The 21430-nt window shown below is 43.7% G+C and overlaps 1 protein-coding gene across 2 annotated transcripts in view; it reads right to left on the minus strand.

The window, feature by feature from the left end:
- TRPC4AP (transient receptor potential cation channel subfamily C member 4 associated protein) overlaps positions 1 to 21430 on the minus strand; it is a 749627-nt gene that overhangs the window by 418551 nt on the left and 309646 nt on the right. For both annotated transcript variants that reach the window (XM_085619014.1, XM_085619013.1), the window contains exon 10: positions 1303 to 1434. In XM_085619014.1, the coding sequence (XP_085475140.1) occupies positions 1303 to 1434 (132 nt within the window). The remainder of the gene's footprint in view (positions 1 to 1302; positions 1435 to 21430) is intronic.

The raw sequence follows: 21430 nt of genomic DNA on the forward strand, positions 1-21430 counted from the left end.
AGGGTGTGTCCCCGGATGCCTGGTTTGTGAAGTCGTCAGATCAGAACTGGATGGGAGACTGTGTTGAAGGTTGCTGATAGGCATAGGATGATGAGGGCTGCGGTTTCCCTCATGGTTTTATCTCTTCATCTTCACTGGTTAGTCGTAAGTATAGAAATGTATTTTCCTAAGCATTCCCTTTACGAACTCTTATTTAGAATAAAAGAGTACGTTATCATCATTAGTAGACATACAACATTATGTGATTATGTCATGCACATAACTGGCTCTTTGTTCATTTAAAACACGGGCAATAAGATAAAAGAATTATCGTCAAACTTTGGGATTGTTCACTTTAGCTTACATTTTTTTACCCTCCAAGGAATCATGTTATACCGGTCACCAACATGTCTGCTCTTGTAGAGAAAAAGTTTAGCCTTCAGGAATCTCAAAGATTAATCTTAAGAACCAAAATAAACCAACAAAGATAGGCAAACAACCAAAACCACACATGAGTTGCACAAAGAACATGATTCTGACCCTTGATCAATACCACACTGCACAAAATGGTTTACCCTTAACAAGCAAAGGAATGATACCTCAGGCCCATACAGAACTTTAGTGTTGACAGAAAACACCCAGTGGGGTGACATTTTTAAACTCTTTAATGGCAGGGGGGAGCATAGGACATGCACACAATCTGAAAATACAACCTATTCCCTAGCATAGGCCTACAATTTTCCATCCAATATAGGTTGGAAGCTGTGAGCCACACCCATCTAGCCAAACCAATTAACTACACCACATGCAAGAAGCAAAAGATGCGTAGATGTGTTTTATTAAGTGTCCTCAAAAAGAAAATGAAGGACTGCTAGAATTAAATTCTAGGGCCTAGAAGGACTATTAGCATTTTAGTCATGTGAGTTTCTCACTACGACACTGATGGATTTTATCCACAGAATATTTTTTATGAAACAAACTTTAAATTCTCTATATAAAAACGTATTTAGCCCAATGATAATCATTCTGTTATTCTGGGTTTGAATCCTCTTTAGTGGCCACAAACAAATTACCTTTATGGGAACATCTCAGTGATATAAAAGCAGACAAAAATTGATGAGATATGTTTATTTATATGGAATAAGATTTTGGCACATGTTCATTTTGTAGTCTTCAGAAAGTAAACAGATGATCCATAAGCCATCGAGAAAACTCGCTCCTATAAAACTTTCCAGTAACTGCACTGGCTCTAATTTCACACATGCAAACCCACATTTGTTTTAAACCACTTTGTTTCAGAAAATACAGATAAAAACTACTTACCGGACTGCAGTCACAATTTTGATTGTGACCATGGAGAACGAGGGCAGACGCAGAATGTTTTCTCCAAATCAATTTATCAAACAGATTATTCAGGCCTGGGATTAATTTGAACTCCGCTATCATTTTGTGAACCTAATAAAAATGTAAGTAATTAAATTAGGTGCATAAAATATTGACATTTTCTTTTGGACAGACAAATTCCCAATATAACTATGAAACCCATTACATGTAACTACAATTTTGCAGCCAGATATCGGATGTAGAATCACATAATGTGCCTACACTCCATCTAATTTAAAACAGTGGGTAATGACTATAGGCGTGACAAAAAGACACATGAGATTTTGAAAGTGCTTCACAATAGTCAAGCATCAGTGACATCTTCACATTTTATTTTTTGCCTCTAATCTTTATCATAGGGTCATCCCTTTTTTTAAGGCCTGAACAGAAAATGGATTTGTAGATTTAAAACATATGCAGATAATGTGGAAGTATTTGCTACAGTCTGTTTTACATGAGCACTAAGGGTCAAGAACCTAGTTTTTCTTTAATATTTACAATTAAGGATTAATTTCTAACTTGGGCTGTGATACGGAATAAGTAACAAAGTATGTGTTGCTTCTTAAAAAACAATCATAAAGGGCAGTATTTTTCAGACCGTAATAAGTGTCTTAATTACAAAGTTAAACTGTATTGCATGGAATAGATAGATAGATAGATAGATAGATAGATAGATAGATAGATAGATAGATAGATAGATAGATAGATAGATAGATAGATAGATAGATAGATAGATAGATAGATAGATATAGGGGAAATGCTAGAATAACTTATCAATTAGGAATGGCAGTGGACAATTTTAGACAAGCATAAAGTAACCATTCTCTTCCCTATTGTGCTTATGCATTACCCAAAGAATGGCCTCAAAGATACAATTAGCCAATGTCATACATAAACTTACATCTGAGATTGTCGCTCACATTACCATTATTTGAATGTAGTATTTATTGGCTTGTTATTTCTTTAATGATGTTGTACTTTTAGGTCTTTTTTTATTGCCATAAGTAATGTGAGGTCATAAGCACTGCGTTTGAACGGCTAGTGTGGGAGTTATGAATGGCAGATTTAACCAGAACTGCCAAATGTAATTGGTTTTCAAGGTTGTGTTTTGTACCCGTAATTTCATTTTGCTTTTCTAAGAGAATTTAAGATTTTTGTTTAAGCATACCGTAATGTGTTAAAATCAGTCCATGCAATAACTACACATTAGCTGACGTTTTCTGTTATTTTCAAGGTTTTCGTTGATCATATACTATAGGAAGCTGGCTCTTTATATACTTACCAAAATTAAGTGCACCAGGTAGAGAATTCAGGTATCCCTTACTAGTGTACAGGGGCTTGCTTTTACAATTCAACAGGAGCTCTATTTATGGTAGTGTGGTCAAGCATCCTTAGGCTTATCAGAGGGGGAGTGTTAAGCATTTGTTCCCCGCACAGTCAATAAATGAGGCACACTCAATAAGGAAATCCGAGACCAATTTAGAAAAATAGGAGATTTTTATATTAATTTAGGCTCCAAGATCTTCGAGATTGGATAAGTACTTTTCAAGTTAGCGATTTTCAGAAACACCGAAAATACAGCTGTCAGATTTGAGACATGAGCCTCAAACACAGTATTGTTATCCTATGGGAGAAACATCACTGCAAAGGGGTATTTGAAATCGAGTTACAGGGTTGTTCCTCTTGAATTAAGGTAAGTAGGGGCCAAGGTCCTTAGAAGCACCAGCAGTTTCGGTTTACCTGCCCCAGTGTGTCTGGGTGCAGAGGTGTTGGTCTTATTGGTAGCCTCAAACGCTACAGCTAAAGTCAATGGGGAAAACAGTAACAAGAAAAACGCTGCAAGTGGGGACTGGGGGACCAGTCTGGCAGAACCCAAAGGGGGCTTGGCTCTTAAGGGTCTCTGGAGCAAGGGTGCACTGTCTTGGCGGTGTTGGTGTCCGGGCTGGACACTGAACAAGCCTTTGCTGCTGTAAGGGCGCTGGTTCCCTGGGTATTAGTGCATGGAGGCTCCTGGGAATCTTGGCTCCTCCAAACTTGGTAACGAGATGGATCTGACTTCCTGGGGAGCTGCTTCATTGGTGGATTCTGGGTTCGACACAATGGTGCTCCGGGTCAATGTGGTCTGTGTCTGCAGGCAAGTGACTCCTCCACTCCAAGGGAGATGCTGGCTAGTTGGAGAAGTGCTTGCATCCCTCCAAGGCTCTGTCTGGGAGGATGCACAGCTGCAGGGCGAGTTGGGTCTTTGCAACAGTCTGGGCAAGAGCAGGCAGGGTTTGGCGCCAAGTCCACAGCTAGTCCACAGTTCTTGTGCTCTTCGGCTCTTCTTTGTCCTCCTCCTTTAGTCAGTTGGATCTCAGTTCCTTGCATCAGCAGGCCACCTAAACACTAAATGTAGGGGTGTTGAGGGGTGTGAAGGGTAGTAGCCAATGGGTTACTTAGCCCTGGGATCGCTACACCCCTATATGATCATTTCCTGTGAGGAGTGGGCATAACCCTGTCTCAGAGTTCCCAATTCCATCAAAAACAAGATGGTGGACTCCTTTCGTGGAGCACATCAGGTAGCCCATCTTAGTGGTGTGACTAGCCTGGTTGTGCAAAAAACCAACTTGCATAGCTAATTTCCCACTTGTCGTGGTGCCAAATGGGCCTCAGGGTAGCGGGTACATCTCCCAGGTCTGGGGGACACCGGGGTCACACATCAAAGGCGGCAGGGGCATTGAAGCCCTGGCCTTGATATGTTAAATCACTAGCCAGCCTCCTGGAAGAGGTGAGAACACCTTCCTTCATAGCAGGTATTGTTTCTAGCCTCAGAGAGCATGGGCTTTCACCGGTAGGGGGTCAGACACTCCTCTGGGGTGACCGGCTGGTTGATACCAGTCACCCAGCACACTAGATAGTGGTAGGATTTTCAGGGGGTACCTCTAAGGTGCCCTCAGGGTGCATGTCATAATACATCTTGTACTGGAAACAGTACAGATGTATTAAGACAAGGTGTTTGATATCAAACACAATGGGTTTCAGTAAAGCCATTATATAGCTGGGGAATTCGTAATGACCAGTGCCAAGTACATATACTTAAGATGGCTACCCTATTCACTTGTACCACCTAGTAATTGAAATAGACAGCACAGGCGCAAATCTGTTCATGCAGATATGCCCTCAAATGTAAGAAGATAAGTTACTTACCTGTAACTTCATTTATATAGTATTGGTCTCTTTCATAGATTCACATGCTTGAATAATTCCCTGTCATTGAAGTGGGAGTCCTGCGGTATTAAAATGAATCTGTATGTAATTGTATCATAGGCTATAAAGGTATTGGAGGCCTGTTTAGTAGCATATCTATGTCCTTTCTAAAAAAAGAACCAAACTTAAACTATGACCAATCTGTTGACATCTCCCTCTAGAACCTTCCAAAGAGAGAATGCTTTCCTCAGATTTTCAAGCACAAGTGAAGGAGTATTTTAACTCAATATATGGGGAGAGCCTCTAAGGGGAGGAGGGTGGGTCGCATCTGTGAAAGATACCAATACTGGATAATTGAAGTTACAGGTAAGTAACTCATTTTCTAATCAAGTATTTGATCTTTCACAGTTTCACCCACGCACACAAGGCACTCCACAACACAGGCCCAGCGTACCTCAACAGCAGACTCAGCTTCTACACCCCCCACCCGCCAGCTCCGCCGACCTGGCCCTGGCCACAGTCCCCCGCACCCGAAGAGCGACCTCCGGCGGCAGATCGTTCTCCCACCTCGCCGCCAAGACCTGGAACACCCTCCCCATCCACCTACGGCAGACCCAAGACCTGATGTCCTTCAGAAGACGCCTCAAGACCTGGTTCTTCGAGCAATAGCAGCACCAACCAGTGCCTTGAGACCCTCACGGGTAAGTAGTGCGCTTTACAAATGTTATGATTGATTGATTGATTGATTGATATATACAAAAATCAATACATATGACATGAACATAGAATCATTTTGAATGAGTGGTACATAAGAAACATACTGTTCACTCAACAATTATTTTGTCGTATACAGCTGTGGACAAACAGTCAAGATTTAGTCATTACACGATTATGCAAAAATGTGTGTCATATTGTGGATGGCTTGACGGTGTAGAATCTTTTCACAATGACAGTATCTTTACAGTCTTTTAAGTTTGGATTTTATCAGTCTCTCATCTTTCTATACACAAGAGCACATTTCCTATCTTCTTTGATATAGCACGGTGACTGATGGAAGTTAATTTTGGAACAACACATCATCTAGTTTTTAAAGGTAGGTCTGACCATTGACAACTGAAAATTGATCTAGATGTGGGCATATTCTTTATGTGGATCATTTGTTTCTGTGTCCTTTACCAGATATTGATGTGACTGCTTGCTGACAAAGGCATTTTTTGCCTCAACGCACATAGATTCTACACCGGCAAGCCATCCGCAATATGACCCACATTTTTGCATAATCACACAATGACTGTAGGAGAGCAGGATCTGCTTCTTATAGTTACCCCCACTTTTTGCTGATGTGACACTGTTTTCGACATAGTCTGGCTGGGATCCTGCTATCCAGGACCCCAGCCTAGCTGAATTCTCCTCTAAATTGATTGCATGTACTTTAGGTACACTCCAGATTGGATTCTTGGGTACCCTTATAAGTCTATAGTATATGCTATACTATGTATCCAGGGCATAGGTACCCAAGTGGCCTCTCAGGGGCTGCAGCATGTATTATCCCACCCCAGGGAGACCATTCAAAATGACACAACATGTCTGCTACAGCAGCCTGTGTAAGGTGGTGCATGCACCCCTTACTTAGATATAGGTTCACTATATCTACTCCATATCACTGCACACATAAACCTATCAGTCAGCCCTATGGCAGGCCTTATCAATCCTGAATGCAAAAAGAACTATTGATGCACAGAATGCAGAACAATGTCATACATTCACCCCAGTACAGAGATCTGGGCCTAAATCCATCGTTTTTTTGTTCACCATGCCATTCCAGTTTGGACCCAGCCATATGCAAATCAGTCTTGACCCTGTGCCTCATGGGAACAGTCCAGCCCATACTGTCAGGCCAGGTCCTCCCTGGAATGGAAACGAGCATCCTAGGACCGGTTTCGGAGTTACACCCCTCTTCAGCCAGGATAGCTTGATTCCAGTGGCATGGAGAGCACGGGACTCACGTCTGAGCATACCCGTCCCACTCGGGGTGACAAATGCAAAAAACTATTGATGGACAGAATGCAGAACAATGTCATACATTCACCCCAGTACACATTCAAACCAGTCTTGACCCTGTGCATGGCATGGAGAGCATGGGACTCACGTCTGATTTGCATATGGTCAGGTCTAAACTGGGGTGGTATGGTGAGCAAAAGAATGGTGGATTTGACCCAGATCTCTTGACTGGGGGTGAATGTTTGGATTTGTTCTGCATTTCGTCCATCAATTGTGTGTCTTCTGCGTTCTCGCCCTAAGTGCGCAGGTATGCCGAGACGTGGGTCCTGGGTTCACTGTGCCACTGGAATCAGGCTTTCCTGAATGAAGAGGGCTGAAACCCCGAAACCGGTCCTAGGATGCTTGTTTCCGATCCAGGGAGGACAGGGCTTGGCAGTTCGGGCTGGACTGTTCCCATGAGGCACAGGGTCAAGACTGATTTGCATATGGTCAGGTCTAAACTGGGGTGGCATGGTGAGCAAAAGAATGGTGGATTTAACCCAGATGTCTTGGCTGGGGGTGAATGTTTTGATTTGTTCTGCATTCCGTCCATCAATTGTGTGTCTTTTGCTTATCACTCTTGAAAGCAGGGTGCTGGGTGCACCTGCATGAGCAGAGCCCCTCTGCAGCCTTCGGAACCTCTATTCCGGGGTTGTTTGTGATGCAGCCAACCATATACTCTTAAGTGCATTATAACCCCGCTGTAAATGCTAACTTTAAAACGGCTGCATGGAAACATGTCGTGTTTGGTGTCGAACACCTTGGAATCATACCTCCACACCAGTAACTGGTGTGGGAGGTATGATTCCACCCTCCTAGAGGGAGAAATATGACAACACCGGTACACCCAGTACCAGTTTTCTCGACCCTGGCATCAGAAGAAGGATGCTGCCAGCCGCGGATACGAGTCTGCCCTCCTGCTGCTGGACGAAACTCCGGCAGGGGAAGGCTTGACAATAGGTTTCCTGACACAGGGAGGTGTGACCACCTCCCAGACAGGCTTGAGTGTATTGGGGCTGGGTGGGTGCACTCAAGAGTGCTTTGATGTCTGCACTGGGGGTACATTTGGTGACCCTGTGCATAGTCTAGCTCAAACCGGTTGCAGGAGACATTTGCTCCTGCTCAGGCGTGAAACTGGACAAAGGACATGGGTGTAGCCACCCCTTTGTCCTGACCCTCCCATAGGTGGGTCCCTAGAGTTTGTCCCACCCCTTCCTTGGGTATAAAGTAGGAACCCCTGACTACAGGACTTTAGATTTACCTGGACTAAACTCTGCTACAGAAACCAAGTACTTCAGCGATCTGCACAACAGTGGATGACTGAAGAATCTCCTTTGGAGTGTGGAAATGTGGATTTTCCTGGTCAGTTATGTCCCCTATCTTGGACCCCAACGGTTCTATATGCATGTTACAAGTACATGTATGTTCCCTCCAGTTCCAGTTTCTAAGACGCAAACATATGTGTGTCTACCGTCAACATGTTCTCTGTCAGATCCGCCATCAATGGGCTGGATATTCGATTCCTAAGTATGAAAGGCCACCGACTTTACATGGCTAAGTTACTCCATTTTTACAGTTCAGGCGAGTAGGCCCGATTCTGTCCTCAAAGCCTTTCCCTGCTCTCTGTCTCTGACAGCTTCAGCTTGAGCTCGCATCTGTATCCATGAACTTTGTCCTACTCCCTGTGCAGCTAACGGTGCCTGCCTCGGCCAGTTTTCGCCTGTCTGCCAAGAAGCTGTATTTCACCTTCGAATTATCTATTTTGCTCTCCAGCCGATGCATTCCTGCCTAGTGATTTAGGTAAACATTTCCTTTAGCTCACAAGCAAAGGACTCAGCCTTTCCGTCCTCCTGCAAGTGATTCATAGTCCTGTTGCCATGGAAAGTTTTCTGCCCCTCGCATCTCATATAGACACTTAGACGCTTGTACACGCACACAGTCAGTATAGAATAGATTCTGTCCGAGAGTTCTTCCTTGTGGATAACATAGTTCTTTAAACATAGGATGTTAGATATGATTTGGGATTAGGTTGACTTGACCCCAGACTTCTCGTCTCCACATGTAGAGCTAAATGTCAAGTCCCCTTCACCCCCTAGTTGCACGTCAATCACACGTCATGCTGCCGCGCGCGCATCTATGCCAAGTATTATCTTATAGATCCACCTATGTCTGATAATTCTAACCAATTATGTTTCTTTTATTCTTTATTACGCCTAGTTTCGATTATGTCACTGTCACGTCATTTTTCTTATCAAATGTTACGCCTTCTACATTCGTTTCATTGTAATGTACTTATTATAAAAATACATGTCTGTTAATAAATTATTGTACTTCACTTCCTGAACCTTCGTGGTGACGGAACCTGAGGGCCGCGACTCGAGTCGGCCATTTTGAATGGAATAAAGCCCATTAGAAAACCTCTTATACCACGGATTCTGCCTCTCGTTATTTTGAGCTATTTTACTTTAATTTAAGATTCCGCATGAAATTCAGTCCGGTAATATTTATTTTATTTACCACATAATGGCGCCCGAACAGGGACACTTTCTCATCTCACGCGCCGGCGGTGCGTTGCAGGCCCGGTCTCCTGCCACAGCTGGACGGACCATAAACGCGTACCAGCAGGATTTCCTGTAAGCTCCCTCCGGTCAAGCGGGGGCGACTGAGGCTGCGATCAACCCAGACGAGGCGGTGAGAAGTGCGAAGTATCCCGACCAGAGCCTAGCTGAGAGAGCAAGATCCGAGGTATACAGAGGCCCACCAGGTTTTCCGAAATTCCGACGTCCAGAGGGTCCGATGTCCGCAGTCGTCGAGTCCTGTCCATTCTCTGAAGCCTTCCGTTTCAAGGAGCTACTCGGTGAGTACCATCGCCGGGGAGGCGTGTTGACGTGCACATAGGTTGTGCCGGTCAAGACGGATTTGGGTACACAAATCCGGTCTGCACTGTTTAGCAGTGTATATGTACTGTTTAGCAGTATATCAAGTATTCCGAAGTATTCAGTTATCGTCAAGAATTCAGCGTGGTGATTAGTTAAGCAGACTGTCATCATTGTCGATCATTGTTATAATGTTTAATGTTTAATGTTTAAAGTATTCAGAAAATGTCTTGCATATTGTGGTATGAATGACTGTTTATTGTTCACTGTTCATTATTGTGTTTCTCGTATTAAGTAAGTTCAAGAGTAAGTATCAGATCAGTTGTCAATATGCCGCTCTTCTCGAAGTTAAGACAGATTACTACCAGAAAAGGGGTGCTTGAAGAAGCAGTTCCTATTCCTCCTAGAGACACTCCAGGACATTTCATGTACCATAAACATGGCATAGATGCCATATTGTTTCTTGATCTATGGGTAGATTATACCAAGGGATTACCAGAAAGTCAAAGGTGGCCCGCAGCGGGAACCTGGGATGCAGAGTGCATCATGAAAGTGGAGGAAGAGTTATGGAAAAGAAAGGTCAGACAGTCACAGAAAGACGCTATCGAGTTATGGCGTAAAGAATCTCATAGACGAACAGAAAAAGCACGTAGACAAGAAGAGAGGAGTAAAGAAAGTTCAAATAAAGTTCAAGAAAATCTATTAATTGAGGAAGGTATCCGAGTGAAATCAGAACAAGTGAATAGACAAAGAAATGATCTTATGAATGGTATGTATCCCCTTCTAGCCGAAGGACTACCTAAGGCTGTTACGGAGGTGCCAAAAGACTTGCCACCCCCATTATTTCCAATTAAGGTACATCCAAAGGGGCATCCCAGAACCGCAGAAGATGTTTTTCTTTCCTCATATCTAGACGATGCAGCTCCCGAGTATGCTAACGCCACACCACATAGACCGTCTGGCGGAGGGGTTCAACGTCAGGATCAGGTATCTGTCCCCGTGCAACAGCAAGTTCCGACGCAAGCTTCGGCAAGCACATCTGTTTCCGCATCTGTCTCCGCAGTCGACTCTACAGGGGTATCGACACCCATAGTTGCCGTGTCACGTTCAACGAATCCTTTCACACCCGACGCCCCAGATGGGGCCACGGGAGGTGCTAGCAGTACTTTTACACCACCTAGAATAAATAAACTTGTTTTTCCAAGAGTCAGCACATTCACGTACACCTAAGTTCGTAAATGAACGTACGCTTAAGGAACTCCTTGTAAATTGTAGATATGACCCCGTGGTTGGTAAAGAGGACGAAATGGTCCTGGCATCATTACGTATCAGACGAGCCGCAGAGTATTTAGCAAGGTTACCAGGAATGACTACGCATCTGGATAACATATATCATTTTGTTCAAACAGGACGAGATCCAGGATGTATTAACAGAGCTATGGAATTCCAGAAAGTAGAAATACAGGGGGAACTGTTACGTTTCCTCATAAACTGTGTAATCAGAAATCAAGACCGTCCGGGGGTAGACCCGAATGCAATGCTTACTCTTACAAAATGGAGTCAGAATATATCAGAAGGGAGACACGATAAGCAAAATTGTATAATAGCCATGTGCCGAAAAATACGTAAAGAAATAGAGCGTATTCATGAAGAGAGATTGGGAACAGACGAGTTTGAGCAAGATGAAGTGTCCGAATCAGGGAACCCTGCAAGACAGTCAGAGACCATAGCCTATGTAGGCAGAGGAAGATCTTGTGAAAATACTAGATGTTTTTCTGATCCAATACACTCTGTATGTCCAAATAATAGCAGAACGTATCCGACGCCTGTAATAAATCTGAAATCTCCTGAACATTCGTTTCAAGCCGCAGATAAAATACTACGAGAACGAAGGGGTTATCACCTCCTCGATTCCATGGATGAGCAAGAATTAGCCAGATCAGCCGTTCACTGGATTGTTAGTCCTGAAAAATACGGTGATGAGACCGTAGCACACACGTTTCTCAACCTCAGTACAGATGAACAACGTTTAGCTGGAATCTATATGATTCAGCAACTCCTCATATTATATAAGAGCCAACATGCTGACCCTGGTCCTTTACCTGATATATTAACGGAACTACTCACGAACAGATGGAGAGGTTCTAGTAACAAGCTAATTAAAGAGATATTAGTGTCACGTAAACAGTACGTCCTTTTTGTAAGTCCAGATTCTCTCTCCTTGCCCCCCAGAGAAAGAGCACCGTACTACATGGATAGACAAAATCCCCTACGGGAAGTGCATCCAATAAAAGGCGAAGATAATGAGTTTCACCGTGTATTTGTTTACACACCCATATCAAAAATGGAATTATTAGAAATGAAGAAAGTAGTACCTAGTCATGACAAAGACCCAGCGGGTTTCCACCGAGAAATTAAAGACATGTTACTGATGGGAGAGTACACCTTTCCTGATATTATGACGATATTAAAGGTGCTTCTGCCTGCTGGCATATATGAAAAACTGAAAGAAAAAGAGTGGGAAGTGGGAGACCAAAAGATAGACTGGACAGCATTAGCAGAGGAAGAAAGGGGCCGAGCTGCAGGTTCAGGGCTCGGGGATAAAGTTAAACTGTTACCAGGTTTACTAGTACAGGTACTGCCACGTTTATTAACTACAAAAAAGGAAGATTGGGGTGCAATCACAGCCTGCAAACAAAAGCAAGATGAAGACACGAGCGATTATTATGCTCGATTTGAAAGATGTTTTGGTATAAATAGTGGTATAAAAGCAAGTAGTGACTCATATCCACATTTATTTGTGACAAAATTAGTGGAAAATGCATTACCTCCAGTAAAGAATAGAATATTGAAATTCGAGAGTACCTGGCAAAGTAACACTCCGTCGCAAATGCTACAAATGTTACAGTATCATCACAATAGAATTAGGGATGAACAAGAACACGAGCATAGACGCATGAAGGATACAAAAATGAAAATGCTAGTTTCTCAGACAGTACCAGCAGATGGTCACAAAAAGGGTGTGACACATTCTGGTGATTCTGCAGTTCCTGTAAAAGGAACCTGCAATTACTGTAAACAACTGGGCCATCATGTACACGATTGTCCAGTCCTGAAACGTAATATAGCTACAGGCATTACAAAGGAGAGACCACGATTAGTTAGACAAGATCAGAATGAACAAGGAGCTATGCAGCATGGACAGTCCATGCCAGCCTCACAGCAACCCATACAGTTTGTGCCAGCTGCACCACCGTTGCCTGCTACTGCCACACAAACCGCAACACGACAACTGTATCAGACTGCACAGTATGAATACCCTGAATACCAGCGTTACGCATGAACCAGCCTAGAGAGGGAAGTTGACTTACCACTTATCGAGATTCCTGTAGATCAAGAAGGACCTTATGTACATAGTGAATTATTAGGTCAAGATAGAAAATTCTTACTCGATACAGGGGCAAGTCGAACAACTATAAAACGTAGCGAAGTTCCAGGGGCACCCCTCTCAGGCTCTCAAAATGTTTCCCTTGGTTTTTCAGGAAAACCTATTGTTAATGAAGTATCACAGCCTCTACCACTTACGATAGGACCTTTGACACGAACTACAGATTTATTGCTTACTAAATCATGCCCAGAAAATTTGCTAGGAATTAAAACTCTGAAAGCACTAGGAGCCATAATATGTTGTTCTCCGGAAGGAGTAAGGTTGTTTTTACGTGATTTTAAAGGTCACTATGTGTCTAGAGACATGGATCCCCGACTACAGACTTTACCAGTACATCTATGGGCACAAGGCCCTACGGATGTTGGCTGCATGAACATTACACCCTATCGAGTTACATTGAAAGCAGGAGTGGTACTACCACGAATGCGACAATACAAGTTACCGCATGATGCTGTAGTGGCTTTGTCGAAAATCATTGATGAGTTAATTGCCCAGGGAGTAGTTGTAGAAACAGACTCCAATGTATGTAATTCACCGATAATTCCGATTCTTAAACGAACTGATCCTACTGCTCCACCAGTGTACCGATTGGTTATTGATTTGCGTGAACTAAACAAGTGTATTGTACCACAATTCCCTGTGGTCCCTGATATATCATCATTGTTGACAGCAATTGATTCCGAAGCAACATTTTTTACTGTAATTGATCTCAAGAATGCTTTTTTCAGCGTCCCAATAGATCCGGAAAGCCAATACTTGTTCGGATTCAGTTTAAATGGGCGCAGCTTTAAATTCTCACGCGCTCCCCAAGGATTCACAGAAAGCCCCAGCATCTACAGCCAAGCACTGAAACGAGAACTTGACAGTATCCACATGCCAGTCAATACAGCACTGCTTCAATATGTCGATGATCTACTGATCACCGCGAGAAGCGAGCCAGAATGTGAAAAAGCTTCTCTGACAGTTTTACATTTCCTAGCCGACAAGGGGCACAAGGTGTCCCCTTCTAAGCTGCAATTCTGTGTTCAGCGAGTTATTTATCTTGGTCACTCGCTGTCCAAGGAGGGAAGGCAGCTTACACCAGATCGCATCCAGTTAATTGCTAACATGTCAATACCCCAGACACAAAAGGAGGTGCGGGCTTTCATAGGCCTCACTTCATATTGTAGGCAGTGGATCCCTCAGTACGCATTTCTAGCAAAACCACTCATTCAGTTAACCACACAGGAGGCAGCCACATCGACTGTTCTCCCTTGGACTCAGGAACATACACAAGCTTTTGAAAGCCTAAAAGAAGCCTTATGTCAAGCACCTGTTTTAGCAACACCATGTTATAGCAAACATTTTACACTCTTTGTTACAGAACGCGAAGGTACTGCCTTGTCAGTACTCACTCAGGATCAAGCAGGATCACGCAAGCCATGTGCTTATTTTTCCAGTACATTAGATCCCGTAGCTCAGGCTTTGCCTGCATGCCTGAAATCAGTGGCAGCGACAGCTTTAGCAATCAGACAAAGCGATGCCATAGTATTAGGACACCCATTGACAGTACAAGTACCACATGCAGTAGAGATTCTTGTGAACCGAACACAAACACAACACTTGACCATAGCAAGACTTACTGGTTATGAACTGACATTGTTTCAACCACACATAGAGATCCGACGGTGTAATACATTGAATCCTGCTACACTATTACCTGTAATTGGAACAGACCCACTAGCTCATGATTGTGTTGAAATCATTGAAATAAAGACGAAACCTAGACAAGATTTGACAGACGTTCCATTGTTAGATCCAGACCTGACGTTGTATGTAGACGGATCGTGTATGAGAACAAGTACAGGAGATTTAGTGGCCGCGTATGCAGTCACAACAGACACTGAAGTTATTGAGACAAATTGTATAGATACTTTGTCAGCCCAAGCAGCAGAACTTATTGCTCTAACACAAGCCTGTATTCAAGCCACAAATAAGAAAGTTAATGTATACACTGACTCACGTTATGCATTCGGAGTTGTACACGACTTCGGCGTACTATGGCGAGAGAGAGGTTATTTAACTTCCCATGGTGCCCACATTCAGCACGGACCCCTCATTCATGCCTTGTTAGACGCAATACATCTACCCACTGCTATATCAATTATGAAATGTAAAGCACACACGAAGGTTACTGATACCATTTCTCAAGGCAATGACTTAGCTGACAGAACAGCTAAACAGACTGCTCAGAATCGCACATTAGACATGACAAAGCCAATAGTTCAGACACCAACACAGTGTATGACAATTAAGGATCCCGCACTTGACGTAATTGACATACAGACACATGCCACAGCAGAAGAAATAAAGAAGTGGACTGAACTAGGAGGGATCCAGACAGATCAAGGATGGATGACGAAGGAGAAATCTGTATGGTTTCTCCCTGATTCCATGGTTCAAGCCATTATAGCTACAGTTCACAGTCCAGCACATTTAGGAGAGAAGGCTATGCTAGACAGCATTCAGCACATTTGGTTCAACAAACATTTACGAGCAGCAGCTAAACAAAAAGTTCGTACCTGTATGATATGTTGTCAGTTTAATCCAGGAAAGAGTGTTCCCGTAGAGCAGGGTGGATTTCAGCCTCCTGACCATCCTTTTGAAGTCCTCCAGATGGATTATATTCAGATGGAACGTTGTCGAGGATTCAAATATGTCCTCGTAGTTGTCTGCGCTCTCTCCCGTTGGACAGAGGCGTATCCCGTATCAGATTACACTGCCCCGACTACTGCCAAGCAGCTAGTTCGAGAATTCTTCCCACGGTACGGTTTACCACGTGTTGTATATTCAGATAACGGTCAGCCTTTCTCATCCGAATTAATGAAACATGTCTCACTCTTGTTGGGATATCAGTGGAAATTCCACTGTGTCCGACACCCCGAGGCAGCAGGTCTCGTAGAAAGACATAAGCCAGATACACGAAAATCCAGGCACTTGGACGTGGTCCGGGTGGTTTTGGAATGTGATATCAGCCTGGGGATGGAGAGTTCTATCTTTCCTAGGTATTGGCCTTCTTATGCTCTTCAGTTGTTGTCTATGCCTGCAATGTGGACCAGCGATTTGTGGTCTGTGTGCCACATCGTGTATTCCACATCAAGGTTTTGGCTCAAGATCCCGGAAGAAGAAAGAAGAAGAAATGATGCTCCATGAGCAAATCGATGGAATGATGAAGATTGATATCTCTTGAAGGGCAAGAAGGGGACAAGGAGGGAATGTGGAAATGTGGATTTTCCTGGTCAGTTATGTCCCCTATCTTGGACCCCAACGGTTCTATATGCATGTTACAAGTACATGTATGTTCCCTCCAGTTCCAGTTTCTAAGACGCAAACATATGTGTGTCTACCGTCAACATGTTCTCTGTCAGATCCGCCATCAATGGGCTGGATATTCGATTCCTAAGTATGAAAGGCCACCGACTTTACATGGCTAAGTTACTCCATTTTTACAGTTCAGGCGAGTAGGCCCGATTCTGTCCTCAAAGCCTTTCCCTGCTCTCTGTCTCTGACAGCTTCAGCTTGAGCTCGCATCTGTATCCATGAACTTTGTCCTACTCCCTGTGCAGCTAACGGTGCCTGCCTCGGCCAGTTTTCGCCTGTCTGCCAAGAAGCTGTATTTCACCTTCGAATTATCTATTTTGCTCTCCAGCCGATGCATTCCTGCCTAGTGATTTAGGTAAACATTTCCTTTAGCTCACAAGCAAAGGACTCAGCCTTTCCGTCCTCCTGCAAGTGATTCATAGTCCTGTTGCCATGGAAAGTTTTCTGCCCCTCGCATCTCATATAGACACTTAGACGCTTGTACACGCACACAGTCAGTATAGAATAGATTCTGTCCGAGAGTTCTTCCTTGTGGATAACATAGTTCTTTAAACATAGGATGTTAGATATGATTTGGGATTAGGTTGACTTGACCCCAGACTTCTCGTCTCCACATGTAGAGCTAAATGTCAAGTCCCCTTCACCCCCTAGTTGCACGTCAATCACACGTCATGCTGCCGCGCGCGCATCTATGCCAAGTATTATCTTATAGATCCACCTATGTCTGATAATTCTAACCAATTATGTTTCTTTTATTCTTTATTACGCCTAGTTTCGATTATGTCACTGTCACGTCATTTTTCTTATCAAATGTTACGCCTTCTACATTCGTTTCATTGTAATGTACTTATTATAAAAATACATGTCTGTTAATAAATTATTGTACTTCACTTCCTGAACCTTCGTGGTGACGGAACCTGAGGGCCGCGACTCGAGTCGGCCATTTTGAATGGAATAAAGCCCATTAGAAAACCTCTTATACCACGGATTCTGCCTCTCGTTATTTTGAGCTATTTTACTTTAATTTAAGATTCCGCATGAAATTCAGTCCGGTAATATTTATTTTATTTACCACAGGAGTAAAGGAGTTACTTCCCTGCAAGGCAGGCACCTGAAACGCATATGACCGGTTTGCATTTCCCGAGCTCCTGAGGACTCCGAAGATTTCTGCAACACAGGAGGTGGGTTCCTGTGGTCTCGGAGTTTGATCTGCGCCCTCAGCTATTCTGAGGCCCGTATCCCTCGTGGGGACCGTGCAACCCAAACCCCTGTGCACCGTGTACATTTGCAGCAGCATATGCTTTTTGGCAATCCCTGAGGCTGTGCTTTAGGCTACTTGTAGTCCTGACCCCGAGCAGTAATTCCACTGAAGATTTCCGGCCTACTCTACGAGTGTTCCGTGGGCTGGTATTTTGTGATTCAGCTCGAGGTCCCTTCGCGATCCCTGGTCCGTCGACCTGTGGGTCTCTGTGAAGGTAACTTTGACTTTCCGTGGGCTTTCCTGGTTGCTCCAGACGTGCCCTGACTCTCCATAGCTTGGCGAGTCCCCAGGACCTTGCTGGTCCTCACCGAATCATCTTTCCTCTGCCCGCATGGGTTGCAGTTGCCAAGGCTTGTTGGGGTTTAATCCGGAGACTGACCTCCCCCCCCCAGCACTCCACATCCTTCGTGGGACATCTCACCTCCGGACTTTGGTCATCGTCGACTTCTACTGATCCCCGTGGTTGCAGAGTCAAGCTTCACCTCTTCTCACCTGAAACACCCGACATCGGTGGCCATTTGTCTATCGTGCCCCATGTCACTGTGAAGTAACCAAGACTCTGTCACCTCTGCTTTCAGGTTCTTCTCAGCTCCGATCCAGTCTTGGATACCACTGGACACTTTTCATCTTCCCGGCAGCAGCACTTCTTCGCATCACGCCATTGAAATCAACGAGCGTTTCCGACACCACTTGACCCCTATGCACCTGGCTCCCCTGGGAAAGGTAACACGGGTACCTCAGTACTCACAAGGGTGCTTGCCTTAGAACCTTCTATATTCCAAAGGGTTTGCATGAAGTCCTCTCCTAAGCGTCCTTAATCTTTAAAATTCCAACCGCGACTTTCCCATAGAGTTGTACGGAGCTCGCGTCTGTGTTCTCCCACTGCACCCGTCCTCCGTGGGTTCCCTGTGTCACTACCTTAGGTGGTTCCTTGGGGTCCCAGCGGTTCTACGTGCTCTAGACACTGTGTCTAGTCAAGTCGTGGTTGTTATACCACTTCTTAGTATATGGTTCGACTCCCCCTGGATCCCGTTGTGTATTGTGCTATTTGCTGTCGTTCTAGTGCTTTAATATTGTGTGCCTTGTTCTCTAATCTCAAAGAGGTTAGCAGAGAGTGTTTAGTAATAAATACATATATTTTATATATTCCTTGTGTGGTTCTCCTTTCATTTGGTCATTCAGGAGGTTATAATCTGGTAAACCAAGCTGCTTTACATTCCTTCGAGACTTAGCCTGAAGGCTGCTCTCCATAGCTACCACTAGGATAGCTTTCAATAAAGGTTGTCTTTAACCTATCATCAATAAGGGTCATTTGGACTGGTGCAAGGTGCCCACTTCAACTAGTGGACAGTATATACCAGGCCAACTTCTCACAATGACTAAAACTTGATTGTTTATCCACAGCTGTATACGACAAAATAATTGCTGAGTGAACAGTATTTTTCTTATGTACCACTCAGTCAAAATGATTCTATGTTCATGTCATATCTATTGATTTTCGTATATATGAATGCTAAGGACGCCTTTTGATTAGATATTTAATATTTATGTTTAAGACTGTTTTAGCTTTTAATATTGAATACCAAAAAAATCAAAAAAATGCAAGTACATATATGTTTATGACAGCACTTCTCTATTTTGTTATGAGTTCATTGCTGACTTAATAGCAATATTGAATGTTGGTCACAACTTCTGTATGCCCATAGACTTATATGAATAACTTCTAGCTCAAGTATGTTTTCAAATGAGTAGACATTATGTCCCTGCTCTTATCAGTAATTTGTACGCAGGGGCCCCTTCCTCCCTAAAATAATGGTTTGCTTTATTCACAGGTCTGCCTAGCTGAGTTTGGCAATAGGACACAAAGAGCTGTTGTGATTTACTGAACTGTTTGGTGCAATGTAAATAAAACTTTAAACACCTCTTTATGTCCAAATTGTCCAGAGACTGCTCTGCTGGAGTAGTCGGATTGGGAAGAAAGGTGCAAAGAATCATTGATTCATTCAGATGAAACTGTGCGGGCACCTTTGGTATGAACTTTGGGTTAGTCCTAAGGAGGACTGTGTTCTCTGTAAATCGGTGAAAAGGCTCCTGGACAGTAAAAGCCTGAATTCCGCTTACTCTTCCAGCGGATGTCAAAGCTAGAAGGGTGGCTACCTTTCTTGTAAGGAACTTGAGGTCCGCTTTATGAATCGGTTCAAACTTGGTTTAATGAGTTGAGAAAGGACAATATTAAGATGCCACTCGGTGGAGGAGGTCGCACCAGAGGAAAGACTCGGAAAAGGCCTTTTTAATTAATTTCTTTATTATCCTGTAGGAGCACAAGGATGGAATTTGGAGGGTACGTCTATATCTAGATATTGCTGAAAGATGCACCCTAATAGATGCATTCAAAAGACCAGAATGAGCCAGAGAGAGAACATATGGCATGATTTGCTATAAAGGTGCTTCCATCGGGTGTAAATTGTGTTATTGGCACCATAAACAGAACCTTTTCCACTTTAGTCTATATGATTTATTGGTGAATTGTGTTCTAACACTTGCAAAATGTCTTTGCAATCCCGGGAAATGCACAGGTTCTGCGATATATGGAATTCAGGAGCCAAGCACATAATCGGAGAGAGCGTTGATCAGGGTGCAGAACTTGCCACTGGTTAATTGTCAAGAACGTTGGTTTGATCTGTAATGGAACTGGTCTGGTTTCCGACATCAGGAGGAGCTTGGTGAACCAGTACTGCCTACAATTAACATCAATTGGCATCTCTCTAGCCTCATCTTTTTGAGAACACTCAGGATCAAGGGGATGGGGGAAAAAGTGTACGTATAAATCCAACACCATCTTATCAACAAGCATTTGCAATGCAATAGGTCTCGCATTTGTTGGAGTTGGAGCTATAGACATTGTAAATCTCAATGTTTTTTAGGTATGTTTTTTAAGTGGAGTGATAATTTAAAGAACAAGAGGTGCGTAAACACACACTTTGTACAGATAGTCGTTGCTTAGGAGAAGCAATGCTGCCGTTAACTGCACCTCTTTTACTGCCAGCCTTGCTTCTCATAAGCAAGGACTATAAGTGTAAAGTGCGTATTTACACACTGCTTCCAGGTTTTGAAAACACAGAAATAAGTCATTGTCATTTACAATGCCAATAACTCAAACTCCTGCAAACGCGAGACCTATTGCATTGCAAATATATTGAATATGCTACTTACCAGTATGCATCTGTTCTTGGCATGTAGGGCTGCTGACATTCATATCTGTGCATAGATCGCCGCCTAGTGTTGGGTCCGGATGTTTGCACGTTGTTGTCCTGGAAGAGTCTTCGAAGTATCCTGAGATAGGTGACTCCTCCCCTGGACTACAGTGCGCATGGGCATCCTCTCCATCCTCGGATTGTTTTTCGCCATTGTGGCAGTGATGGAGTAGATACAGAAAGTGATGACCATGCTATACAGTAATTCTGAGAGCTGCAGCTGCTACAGGCGCCGGGGAGGAGGGTGGGCGATATGAATGTCAGCAGCCCTACATGCCAAGAACAGATGCATACTGGTAAGTAGCATATTCAGTTCGAGGCATGTGGGCTGCTGAATTCATATCTGTGCATAGAATACATAGCAGTACCTCCCATTAGCGGCGGCTACCAGTGCCAGCTGCAGCGGTCTGAAAAAGAGTTTTGAGAACAGCCTGTCCTACAGCTGCCTGCTGTTTTGAGTGTACATCTACACAGTAGTGTTTGGTAAATGTATGTATAGTGGACCATGTGGCTGCTCTACATATTTCCTGTAAAGGAATGTTTCCCAGGAAAGCCATGGACGCCCCTAACTTACGTGTGGAGTGGGCTCGTGGGGGAATCGTTAATGTGCGTTTAGCCTTTTGATAGCAAATTTGAATACATT

This window comes from Triturus cristatus, chromosome 7 (assembly GCF_964204655.1).
Source record: "Triturus cristatus chromosome 7, aTriCri1.1, whole genome shotgun sequence".
NCBI lineage: Eukaryota > Metazoa > Chordata > Amphibia > Caudata > Salamandridae > Triturus > Triturus cristatus.